Source organism: Lynx rufus, unplaced genomic scaffold, assembly GCF_022079265.1.
Source record: "Lynx rufus isolate CCGP_SWC_20201006 ecotype Redwood Valley unplaced genomic scaffold, mLynRuf1.p SCAF_10, whole genome shotgun sequence".
Classification (NCBI taxonomy): Eukaryota; Metazoa; Chordata; class Mammalia; order Carnivora; family Felidae; genus Lynx; species Lynx rufus.
The window spans coordinates 7,889,926-7,902,332 of NW_025814824.1; the positions used below are offsets into that span (position 1 = coordinate 7,889,926).

Sequence of the window (12,407 nt, forward strand, 5' to 3'; positions counted from 1 at the left end):
AGAAAGACTTTGAAATCTGTCTTGAAATATATTTGTACTTTTTAATTTGTGCTGCAAACTTTCAGCTAAAGTAAAATGACAGGTATGTTAGTGCCTTAAGTCGTCTCCTTGAAAGTCAGACCCAAGTAGAATGAGCTGAAATTCTAGAAAGGGTGATTCTAATTTGTCATAAAGAAGACCCTCTTGAAAAGATCATTAAACTCTAACGTGGCAATAGAAGGATGTTTGGGAGGTCATACCCCATAAAAATCTTTATGACCAGAACGGTGATTCAACTGAATATAGGTTTTATCCTTAAAATCGCTACCAAGCTGGAGGTTCTTTGATTATAATTATGCTGCTGATTGGAACAATGCAATACGTATGTAAATATGCTCTTAACACTAAAGACAGTGCCTGAAATTTATGGAGAACCCCTTAAGTGTTTGAGAGACAAGATCAAATCGTAAGTACATTTTCAATTTGGGATCATAGAAAGAACGACGATGTCTTTACTCTGAGAGATCATATAAGTCCCACATTATTGCGTGCACTTTGAAAATATCTGGTAAAGAATACAAAGGAAGGCAAGAGTCAAGAAAGTGAGGATGCCGCTCTCTCCTTTGATAAGGGGGGGGGGGTCTAGTCCCAAGCAGCCTGTGGGGTTTTGAGTTAGTCTCACTTGAGTTTGAATCATGGTTTACCCACTTACCAATTCAATATTCTTATTAATATGAGGAGAGTGACGGTCGCCTTGTAATTGTGAAAATAAATCACCGATACATGGCACCAAGCGGTGCTTAACAAGTGATAGTTCCCTTCATTCTCTCCGTTGACTGTTAGGTCTCTAGGAGTTTGGATCAGGAAAACCAATAGAACAGGGAGGGGAGAAGGGGGTAAACTGAACTTCCCTCGTTTGGGAGGTGGGTTTAACATACTTCTTGCACTTAGCATTTAACTTCTCAAATTTTGCTATAATCCTGCCATGCTCGATAAGAACTTCACTGCTTTTTTAATTTTAATCTTTTACGCTAAGGAGAAACCGGGTTTTTTTTGGCCCTGCCTGAAGCAAAATGTTCAATATCAGACCCACTTATAGGAAGAACGCTGTTTAGAGTTGCAAGTAGGAAACCACATGTGAAGCAGAAATTATTAAGTATCTTCAGATCTTACCTCCTGGAGAAACTGCCTTTTATCAAAAGGAAGTAAATGTTTACTTAAGAGGTCAATGTTACAGATGCATTATTTTCTTGCAATTTAGGGGCAGTAAATTGTCATTTTGTTTTATTTTAATTAGCGTAATTGTCTTCGGTTACCTCCTGACCTGTACTTACCCCTGTATCACCCCCCCTCCCCTGCCCAGCCCGGCCCCCAGCTAACACAAGTCAGCCGAATCCCTTAAGCCACCTTGCATCACCTGGTATCTCATTTAGTAACTAGTTAACATTTTAGAGCAATGACCAATACGAAGTGCTACCTGGATGTCAGGCACTGGGGTAAGTAACTTCTGTGTATAATAACTTAATCCTCATGTTATCTCTTCGAGGGAAGTAGGTACTACAGATCCGTGATCCCTAATACGCACTTCTGGATTTCCACAGGCTCTGAAAATCACCAGTTCCCTAAGTTTGTGGGAAAGCTAATTTAGCTGCAGAACCTGAGCTGAATGAGATAAGGCTCCTTAAGGGTCTTTATCCCACAAATGGAACATTCATCTGTTTAGCGACGGGAACATTAATGTGTATGATTATATGTTGCTGCCCTAAACACACCTGGGGTGTTACATGTATATGATACTACTTTCCAAAGTTACAAAAAAGATTCTGAGTCATGTGACCTATCTGGCCCAGGGGCTTAGCATGGGGGGTTGTGAACCCGTTTCATTATGCCACTTAGTAAAATTTTTTTTTTAATGTTTATTTCTGAGAGAGAGACAGACAGACAGAATGCAAGCTGGGGAAGGGCAGAGAGAGAGGGAAACACAGAATCCAAAGCAGGCTCCAGGCTCTGGGCTGTCAGCACAGAGCCCGATGCGGGGCCCGAACCCATGAATCGTGAGATCGTGACCTGAGCCGAAGTCGGACGCTTAACCAGCTGAGCCACCCAGGCGCCCCTTATTATGCCACTTTATAGATGAGAAGGCTGGTCTTCGAAGATGTGACGGAAACTGCCAAGGTTTGACTGGTATGTTAAGATGTGAAGTAAACTGCTCAGGTAATGCGTGGCAAAACCACAGTTAAAGGCCACAGTCTTACTCTGAAGCCACATGCTTTTTGCCGTCCGCTTGCCAAGGCATGATTGAGCTCGGTTGGCACCGTGTGTGTGTCTTGAGTTGACAGAATTGCTCATCTTTGCTCACAGAGGAAGACCTATATCTGGCTGTCTGTGGTGGAAGATAATCCTCGTATCGTCTGTATTTGGGTGTGCCCTCTTAGGCTTTTTTCTGCATGTTTTGGGTACAGACGTGTCTCATCGTAGAATTTCCCTGAGTGTAGTGGATCCTAGCCACAAAAGTCTGACTCAGGTCACAGTGGGTCTGGCTTCTCCGTTGTCACTCCTCGTTGTTTTATGTTATTTGTATCTCAGTGCTGGCAGTTGCCTGTTTTAGCCGTATTCGACAAATAATTATTTAATGCCTGCTGTGTAGTAGGCTAGAAATATAACATTGCGCAAGAAAACCATTGGTCCCTCAACAGGGACACTGTTGTCCTTGTCAACGGGACAGTTCTTGGTGGGGTACCCTGTGTTGCAGCATGTTTTGGCATCTGTGGGCCAAAATGGCATTGGAACCTCTCCCCCACCCCAGTCATGTGACAACCAGAACGGCCCCCAGAGTTTCCAAAGTTCCCTGGTGGGGTGATACTCAGACTCTCAGCCCTGAGGATAGTGGCTGGCCACTTGCCCATCTACTGTCCAAGTCGAAGAATCCATCTTAAGCATTTCTTTTTTTCTAGAATCCTGGCTTCATGCAAAGTAAACAGAACAGAAATCTACAAAGCAAATAACTACACTGCTTCCACTTGGGCACAAGGGCTGAACTGAGAAGCAAGATTAGTTGTGGATAATCTCAGCCATGGCTAATTGAGACCTCTCATTATACTGTGTAAATAACGAGGATAAGGTATTAAGCTCCCAAGTTAATATACCAAGCGATGGTGTTCTTCTTTGAACTGTAGAATCAGATCAGCCCAGGACTTCACATATGCAAGTTATTTATCAGACACATAATGCAGTACATTTATGCTTGCTTCATTGCTGCTCCACTTTTCTCTTTTAAGTGACGTTTTATTTTTTTTTTAATTTTTTTTTTTCCAACGTTTATTTATTTTTTTTGGGACAGAGAGAGACAGAGCATGAACGGGGGAGGGGCAGAGAGAGAGGGAGACACAGAATCGGAAACAGGCTCCAGGCTCCGAGCCATCAGCCCAGAGCCTGATGCGGGGCTCGAACCCACGGACCGCGAGATCGTGACCTGGCTGAAGTCGGACGCTTAACCGACTGCGCCACCCAGGCGCCCTAAGTGACGTTTTAAAAGAAATTACAAATTCTAAATAATTTGCGAGTGGAAGCAGTCCTATGAAGCCTTTACGAGTCTTCATTTGTCATTTGAAAGAGGAATACGTGGAAATTTTCGTTCAGTATCCACATGAACTGCTTTTTAATCAGTATTTTATCGTAAAAGTAATAATGGCTGAAAGTCAACAGAACCTCAAGCTAATGATAGTTGAGATTATTTTAAATGAAAATTATTTTATTGTGTTGTGGCTATAAAAATTATACATGCTTACTGTAAAACATTCAGAAAATACGGAAAGGCACAAAGAGGAAACGAAAAAAGAGTCACCATTCTGTTCAAAGATGACATCCCACGTGCTCGCAAGATTACTGTTCTGTCTTCTCGGATTTGTCTCTTAGCGAGTGCATCTGGCATTCTTGGACGTACTTCTCACACATGCGCGTGCCCTCTCTCCCTTCACACACAAAAATATGTACCCTTCCTCTCAAAAATTGGGTCCTACAGTTTGTTTTTTTTACTTGGACACTCCTATCAACATTTTTTTCGTGGTAAATAACATGTTGGTGCCGTTGTATGAATGTTATCGATTTAGGGGCGCCTGGGTGGCTCAGTCGGTTGAGCGTCCGACTTCGGCTCAGGTCATGATCTCACAGTTCGTGGGTTCGAGCCCCGCATCAGGCTCTGTGCTGACCACTTGCTCAGAGCCTGAAGCCTGCTTCAGATTCTGTGTCTCCTACTCTCTCTGCCCCTCCCCCGTTCACGCTTTGTCTCACTCTGTTTCTCAAAAATAAATGTAAAAAAAAAAAAAATTAAAAAAAAAAAGAATGTTACCGATTTAGTTAAGCGGTTCTCTAGTCGTTGAGATGGTACCCTATGGTTTGGTGCTACGATGAATTGTTGTATATACATCTTTGTGCAACATCCAGTTAATTCCTTTATATGAGTTGTGAGGGATGGAACTGCTGGGCAAAAGGCTGGGTGCGTATTGAATGGTTTTTGAACCACCAGCTTGCTCTCTAGAAAGCTCATGCCATTGTATACTCTCAAGAAGAGTGTTGTTGTTTTGTTTTTTTAAGAATAGTGTTTTAATGTTTTGTTTCTTTGCATGCTCTCTACACGATGATTAATCTCTGTAATTTTTTTTTGTATTTTTGTCAATCCTGTAGTTGAAAAATGTCTCCCTTGGATTTGCATTCCTTTGATAACTAATGACAAAAAAAACCTTTTTTTTAAGTATATTTGCTAGTCAGATCTTTTGTTGATGGCTCATTTGTATTGTTAGCCCATTTTCCTGCCGGGCATTGTCTTTTCTTCCTCTTTTAAATTTCAAGGTCTTTTCATAAGTATAAGGATATAGATCTTTATTGGTCATAGTGTACATATTTTGCCATTTAAAAACATTTGCTGTTTTGGTGGGGTTTGTTTTCGAGACATTTTGGTATGTAAATGTGTCACTTTTTTTCCCATTTGGTACTCCCACATTATAATAAGGCCATTATTACTCATAATGTCTCAGTAGATGGATTAAAGATTAGAGCTTTAAAAAAATGAAGCTACTTTTCAGATGGGAAGCCACGTTGCAGACGAGGAAGGTGATCAGTTTTTTCTGTTAATTAGATATGTTTGCTGTGATTACAATTTCAGTAGCTGTATGTAAAAACAGAGATTGTGAGAGGGAGATACTTTGATGTAGTTGAAAGACTTACTTGAAAGCCAGATAGCCCTAGCTTTGTTTTTAATTTAGACAGCAGGTATATATCATGTGCCTATTATACTTTAAACATTTATAATAGATTTTTCACGTGCTAGTTGGGTGACCATGGGCTTTTGTTTATTTGTAAAAGGGGAATAATAACCTACCTTGTTGTTATTTTAAGGGTCATAGTTCACCTAACAGCACCTGACGTGTAATTAGATAACAATAAACCACAGTCAGTATGAGTGTTGTTACTCTTTATAAGTAACACAATATAACCTAATTTTAGCCCATTATGACGTGTTGTATCATTGCTGTGGTGGTAGTTTGGCATATGGGGTAATTAACTGTGATTATTATAATTTTATTAACAGAATGGAGCCTAGCTGGGTTGACAATACATAGGATCCTGTCATATGACATTCTGGTTTTTGACGTCCCTTCTCATTTCTTGTCTTATTTGTCCTCTCTAGTCTTACTGTAGGATGGGCAGGGCCCGTGTAATTTTTCATTTTACAGTTGAGGAGCTGAGGCTGTGAGAGAATGGTTGAGTTGTCCCAGGTTGTGTGGCTTGTAAGTGATTAATTAGGTTTCTATTTCCCTCCTACCCGTAATTAAGATTCTCAGTGAACCCGGATTGACCCTCAGTGTGGGGAGGAACAGAGAATGGAATCTAACTGCCCAGCCTTCATTTAGCTTCGCCATTTTCTAGTTTCTGTGGTCGCTCCTGTTCCAGCCGCCTGGAAGTGGCCGAAACGTTTCCAGTGTCTGTTGGGTCGATGGCGGTTACGGGGAACCACGCCTCTGGGTATTCCCACGCTTGGGAAGTCCTTTTCCTTTCAGCCTGGGCTGAACCGGTAGCTTGCTTTGACCAATAGAATGTGACAGAATGAAAGCTTTTCCGGGTCTGGACATAAGCCTTAAGAAGGCCAGGTAGCTTTTGTTTTTGGGTTTTTTGGGGCGCCTGAACCATCATGGAAGATTCTTGGTTACCTTCCTGGAGAGACTGTGTGCAAAAGAGGCCACGTGGGGGGAGAGAGGCCCTGAGACGACATGGAGAGAGAAGTCTAGTCGTGCTGGTGTTCTGGCCGAGCCCTGTTCCCACCCGCCGGTGGAAAGCAGTCGTGCAAGGGATCGCCGTGCAAGGGATCGCCGGCACGATTAGCTGGAGAGCTGCCTCGCCGAGCCCAACCCAGATTGCGGAATTAGGAGCAAATAAAATGTCTTTTTTGTTTGTTTGTTTGTTTGTTTGTTTGTTTGTTTTGAGCGGTAGGTTTTGGGGTAGTTGATTAAACAGCAGTAAGAAGGACAAAAGAAGGGGCACCTGGCTCAGTGAGTAGGGCATATATGACTCTTGATCTTGGGGTTGCAAGTTTGAGCCCCACGCTGAGTGTAGAGGTTACTTAGAAATAAAATCTTAAAGAAGAGCTAAGGAAAAATAGGAAAAGAATGGTTTTGAAAATAAAAGTTTTTGCTAAAGGTTGTTTACTTTTTTGGGGCCTGTTTTGATGGTTTTGGACTTTCCCTGGCTTGCCAATATCAGGCCGTGTTAAAGGGAGATAATAGGAATGAATCACTCTTCCTTTCAAGAAGCTCGTCTTGCTGTGTCCTGACTACACGGGTCTGGCTGATACTTGGGTGATTCTGAGGTAAGCGTGATTTTTCTGTGCGGAGGTTCTCCAGAGAAACCTCAGGAGATAAGGTCCCTTCCTGTGTGCAGGTCCCTGGTTTCTCTTCTCTGCTGCGTTTCCTGCTCCCACTCCCTGTGGCTCTTTTTATCCCTGTCGGAACTGAATTGGAATTGGCCTGGGTCGGCCAAGTAGGACCAGACGGAGTAGCCTTTTTCTTCCTCACGTGAACTTGTTCCTGTTCTCCAGAAAGGACCTGGGAGGCCTTTGGGGCCAAGAGAGGATAAGACCAGGGACCATCTTTATTTTCAGTCCTTGCATGTGTTACTAAACAGGAAAGATGCAGTACGGCGAGATATTGTCTGTGCAGTTGAATCCCTCTCAGATCAGTTTCTCTTCTCTTCTATTTGTTGTAATATAGATTTTTTTTTCTTAAGTTTCCACCAGATAAAGAATTGGTGACCTAAAAAGGTATAATTTTTTAAACAATTTGTTTTGGTTAAAATGCTTTTTTTTGTCTTGGGGCGCCTGGGTGGCGCAGTCGGTTAAGCGTCCGACTTCAGCCAGGTCACGATCTCGCGGTCCGGGAGTTCGAGCCCCGCGTCGGGCTCTGGGCTGATGGCTCAGAGCCTGGAGCCTGTTTCCAATTCTGTGTCTCCCTGTCTCTCTGCCCCTCCCCCGTTCATGCTCTGTCTCTCTCTGTCCCAAAAATAAATAAACGTTGAAAAAAAAATTAAAAAAAAAAATAAATAAAATGCTTTTTTTTGTCTTAAAAACTACGCGAAACTAGATTTAAAATATCACAGAGTTGATTGGCTTCCACGTTGGTCGGAGTGAGGCCCTCCGTGCACTTGATCTCTGTCTACGACAGAGCAAAACAAAACAACAGCAAAACCACTGTTTTGCTCCGACAGCAGAAACAGCCCAAGTGAACTCCTCCTTCAGAATTCTGGCAGTTAACCGCAGCCAGCGAACGCACCGCAGGTCCTCCGTCCGAGAGAAGAATCCTGAAACCTGGGAGGACACCGGGGTCCGTGGCGTTTTAACTCGTGCTCCCTTCCATCTCTCCTCCTTCCCCAGCCTGGCAGCTGAGCAGAAGCAGGCAGCGTTGCACACGACGCAGAGATCTGGCCACTCCTGGAGACCCATTAAAAGCACCTTCCCCAGAGCGCGGTTCATATTTTGTCCAAACTTGCGGCTCCCTGGGAAAAGTCTATTCCCAGAGAGTGGTTGGCTATTCGATTTGACTCAGCTCTGCTCGGTTGAGGTGGGGGGGGGGAGGTTGGGGGGAGAGAAAGCCCCTAGGGCTTTGCCGCAGCAACGGCAAATGTTGGCAGTGTCTCCACCGCTTAAGGCTTTTCTTTCCGTGGAGGCAAACCAGAGCCTGGCCAGCAATTCAGAAGGAAATCTGGGAGAATTAGCCGACTGTAGGGAACTCTGAAAAACTCCTGTCATATTCCTGGACATCCAAAAGGCTGCGCCATGTGCAAGGCTGTGCACGTGTCTGTGAAAGACCTAGGAAAGCGGAGGTTCCCCTCTGACCTTGAGGCTCTGCCTAAGCAGGAAGTGAAAACTAGGGCCGTGTTATCCCCTGACGGAAGTCTGAGAGTGTGAGTTCTCACAAAGATGCCTTTGGCAAAGGGTGGAGACACCCAGGCGAGGCATTTAGGGAAATGTGACCAACCTGTGGCTGGCCACTGAGTTAGACAGATACACGTGTGACTCTTTGGAAGCCAGGCTTAAAAATGAAAGCAAGAACTTAAAATCTGGCGGAAAACTCCGTGGCCACACACTACAGGGACTGTAGAACCTACAGAATTAGTTCATCAAAGTGCCGAACGAGCAGCACCCGAGAAAAGGACAACACCACCACGAGTGATAAAATATCTTGGAGCAGTGTGGAGGATTCTGGTACCACAGTTGTTAAAATATATTATCTAAAATGACCAGTTTTTAATGAAAAAGTGAGACGTAACAAATGGGAAAGTGTGCCATACACAGGGTGGGGGGGTGGTGGTGGTGGCAGTGGGTACGAAAAAGCAAAAACCAGCCAAGAGAAAAATGTCCCCGTGGGAGCCCAGATAGGGACTTCGTAGACACAGACTTTGAGCTATTATAAATACGTTCAAAGAACTAAATGAAACCGCATCTGAAGAATTAAAGGAAAGTATGAGAATGGTATCTTACCAAAGGGAATATCCATAAACCTAGAAATTACCTAAAAAGAACCATACCGAAATTCTGGAGTTTAAAAGTACGATAAATGAACAATTCACTAGATTTGCTCAATAGCAGATAGGAGTTGGCAGAAGAAAGAATTAGTCAACTTAGAGGTCGCTCCATAGAGATGAACCAGTGTGAGGGGGAGAATGATGATAAAAATGAACAGAGCTTCAGGAGTCCTGTGGGTCACCCACCATCAAGGGTCCCAACGTATGCAAAATGAGAGGCCTAGAAGGAGAAGAACGAAAGAGGCAGAGTATTTGAAGAAATGATGGGAGAAAACTTGCCAAACTTGCTAAAAAATATTAGTCTACACATGAAAGAAACTCCGTGTACCCCAAACCCAAAGTGATCTTCACTGAGACTCGTCCTAGTTCAAATTTACAAAAGTGGGAGAGAAATCTTGAAAGCAGGAAGAGAAAAATCTCATAAAAGGGATCCTCAGTAAGATGAATGGCTGACTTCTTATGAGAAACCATGGAGGCTGGAAGACATTTTCAAAGTGTTGAAAGAAAAAAAAAAGACTCCCAGTTAGGAATTCTGTATCTGGCTAAAGTCTCCTTCAAAGATTCAGGAGAAATTAAGACATTTACCAAACGAGGGGCGCCTGGGTGGCTCAGGCGGTTGAGCATTCGACTCTTGATTTCAGCTCAGGTCATATCTCAGGGCTCGTGAGTTCTGACCCCCCCTATTGGGCTCTGTGCTGGCCTCTTGGAGCCTGCTTGCAACTTTCTCTCCTCCCCCCCCCGCCCCACCTCTCACCAAAATAAATAAATAAACATAAAAAAAAAGACATTTACCAAACTAAACCAGCCGCCAACAACAACCACAAAGTAACAACACACCAAATCAAACAAAAAACTGGAGAATTTGTTGTTAGCAGACTTGCCTGCAAGAAATAATTAAGGAGGGGGTCCTTCAGGTTGGAATGAAAGAATAAGCAGTAACTACAAAGGACTAGACAGTAAACTAACCCACATGAAGAAATAAAGAGCAGTGATAAAGTAACTACATAGTTATGAGACATACAGAAAAGTACTCACAAAAGCCTTTGTCTTCATAATGTCTTTCTCCTGTTTTAAAAGGCAACTGCATAAAGCAATAACAACAATAAAAAAAAACCCTGTATTGACAGGCTTATAACATGTAAAAGTATAGTTTGCTTATCAATAACAGTAAAAAGGAATGGAAGAAAATGGAAGTATATCTAAGGAAAGTTTTTGATTATTATTGAAATTAAGTTAATGTTAATCCAGACTAGAATGTTTAAGGTTAAAATACTCCTTGTAATTTCCAGGGCAGCCGCTAAGAAAATAACTCAGAAAGGGGAGTGAAAGACAGACCAAGGGAACGCAAAAGGCACACTGGAAATGTTTAAGGCAAAAGAAGGCAGGAGTTGAGAAATAGATTTATGGAGCTCCGGTATACCTTTGTAGAAAAGAGATTATAATGTATAGCTTCTAGGCCAAATAACCTATTCATGTTCTTAAGGAAATGTTACCAATAGAGCATATTGGTTCACGGATCCTTTTACAGGGCTTAATTTTATAATACTGTCAGGTACTTTATATCCATAGATATTTAAAACATGGTAGAAGGAAGATGCACCAAGGTGAACTCAGTGTGAAATGATTGCATTAACCCTTGGTTCTCAAGTTGTAGCTTTGTTTCCCTGGAGATGAAATGGCAAATATATGGAAATGAGAGATACCCTTTATTTTGTCACTGAAAGCTCGGGTATGGAAAATTCAGTTCTTTTCCTTCCTCTAAATGCGGAAAAGAAAAGATGAGCAATGTCTTTGGAGAGCAGAGTAGATCTTGGGAAGATGTACCTGGAGATAAATGTACATGGGAAGGTGCTGTTGACTGGAGAAATGTTCTGGGCAGAATATTTCAGAAGCCTTGCGAGGTATTTCTATCTGCATTTTCCATATATTGTTGATTCTGTTCTCCATGGGTGCTCAGCTCAGTGGAGAGCCAATCTCATCACAAGGACTGTTCATTGTCGTGTAGAGCTGCCACAATTATAATGTATTACATATGCCTTCAGAAAATAAAACCGATGTTTAGCTTTATGGTACGAAGACAGTTTAATTATATCAAACAATACATGTAATTTCCTTATTCTGGGAAAAGTGATGAAATTGAATTTTCTTACTGTTGATTTAAACAATCACTTAAAAATGAAATTCTCAATCTGTTTTCAGTCCCAGCACAGTTGAAGAATATAGCACAGTTGCATCTGTAATGATGGCTCACTCAACTGGGAACATCTCTCTGGGTGAGAATAAGTAATATTTTTAACGACCTCCGAGTAATTCCAATGTGGCATACCGTCTTTCCACCACAGATAACACACTGAAGTCCTAGATGTCTAGAGTGTTACAGAAATTAGCGTTATTAAGAGGTTACGATGATTAAAACTGCATCTAATCTTGTGAGACTCTGGTTTTCTTAAGCAAGTTCTCTTGAACATTTCTAATGCTTTTTTATCTATCACTTTACTGGGGTATTCCAGGCATTTTTATTCCTAGTTTTTAAAACTCATATTAACTGTTTTTAAGTGTGCAGTGCTATAGTGTTAACTCTATGCACATTTTTTTACAACTGATCTCTAGAATTTTTCTTGTAAAACTGAAACTCTGTACCCATTGAAGAATGACTCCCCTTTAATTCTTCCCCTCAGCCCCTGACACCTACCAATCTACTTCCCGTTTCTTTGAGTTTGACAACTTTAGGTATCTCATATAAGTGGAATCATGCAGTGTCTGTGTTTTTGGTGACTGTCTCGTTTCATGTAGCCGAATGTCCTCAGGGTTTATCCATGTTGTAGCATGTGACAGGATTTCCTTCATTTTTAAGACTGTTAATAATGTTTCATTGTATGTGTGTACCACATTTTCTTTATCCACACATCCACGGATGGGGATTTAGGTTGCCTCCACCTTTTGGCTATCGTGAATAATGCTGTAGTGAACATGGCTGTACAAGTTACCTCTTTGAGATCCTGTTTTCAGCTTTTTTGGGTGTATATCTGGAAGTGGGATTGCTTGATGATATATATGCTAATTCTATTCTTAATCTTTTGAGGAACCTCCATGCTGTTTTTCCTAATCACAGCACCAATTTACATTCCTACAAGTAGCGCCCAAGCCTTTCAATTTTTCCACATCCTTGCCAACACTTGTTATTTTCTGTTTGTGTATTTTTGGTTTTGTTTTTAACAGCAGCCGTTCTAATCATTCCTAGGTGCTTGACTTACTGCTAGTCCTCTTTACTTCTGGAATTCATATGATACTACGTGAACACATTGCCACCTTATAAGACAGAGCTAAGCTGCCTTTTTTTTTTTTTTTTTGATGTG

General features: G+C 42.0%; 1 protein-coding gene across 2 annotated transcripts in view; it reads left to right on the forward strand.

The window, feature by feature from the left end:
• Window positions 1-12,407, forward strand: part of RFX3 (regulatory factor X3) — a 286,974-nt gene that overhangs the window by 41,096 nt on the left and 233,471 nt on the right. The window contains exon 1 of one of the 2 annotated variants that reach the window (XM_047101464.1): window positions 9,767-11,324. The exons of the other annotated variant lie outside the window; for it this stretch is intronic. Coding sequence (XP_046957420.1) covers window positions 11,291-11,324 — 34 coding nt within the window. The 5' untranslated portion in view covers window positions 9,767-11,290. Of the gene's footprint in view, window positions 1-9,766; window positions 11,325-12,407 lie in introns of those variants that run through there. 2 annotated transcript variants of the gene reach the window in all.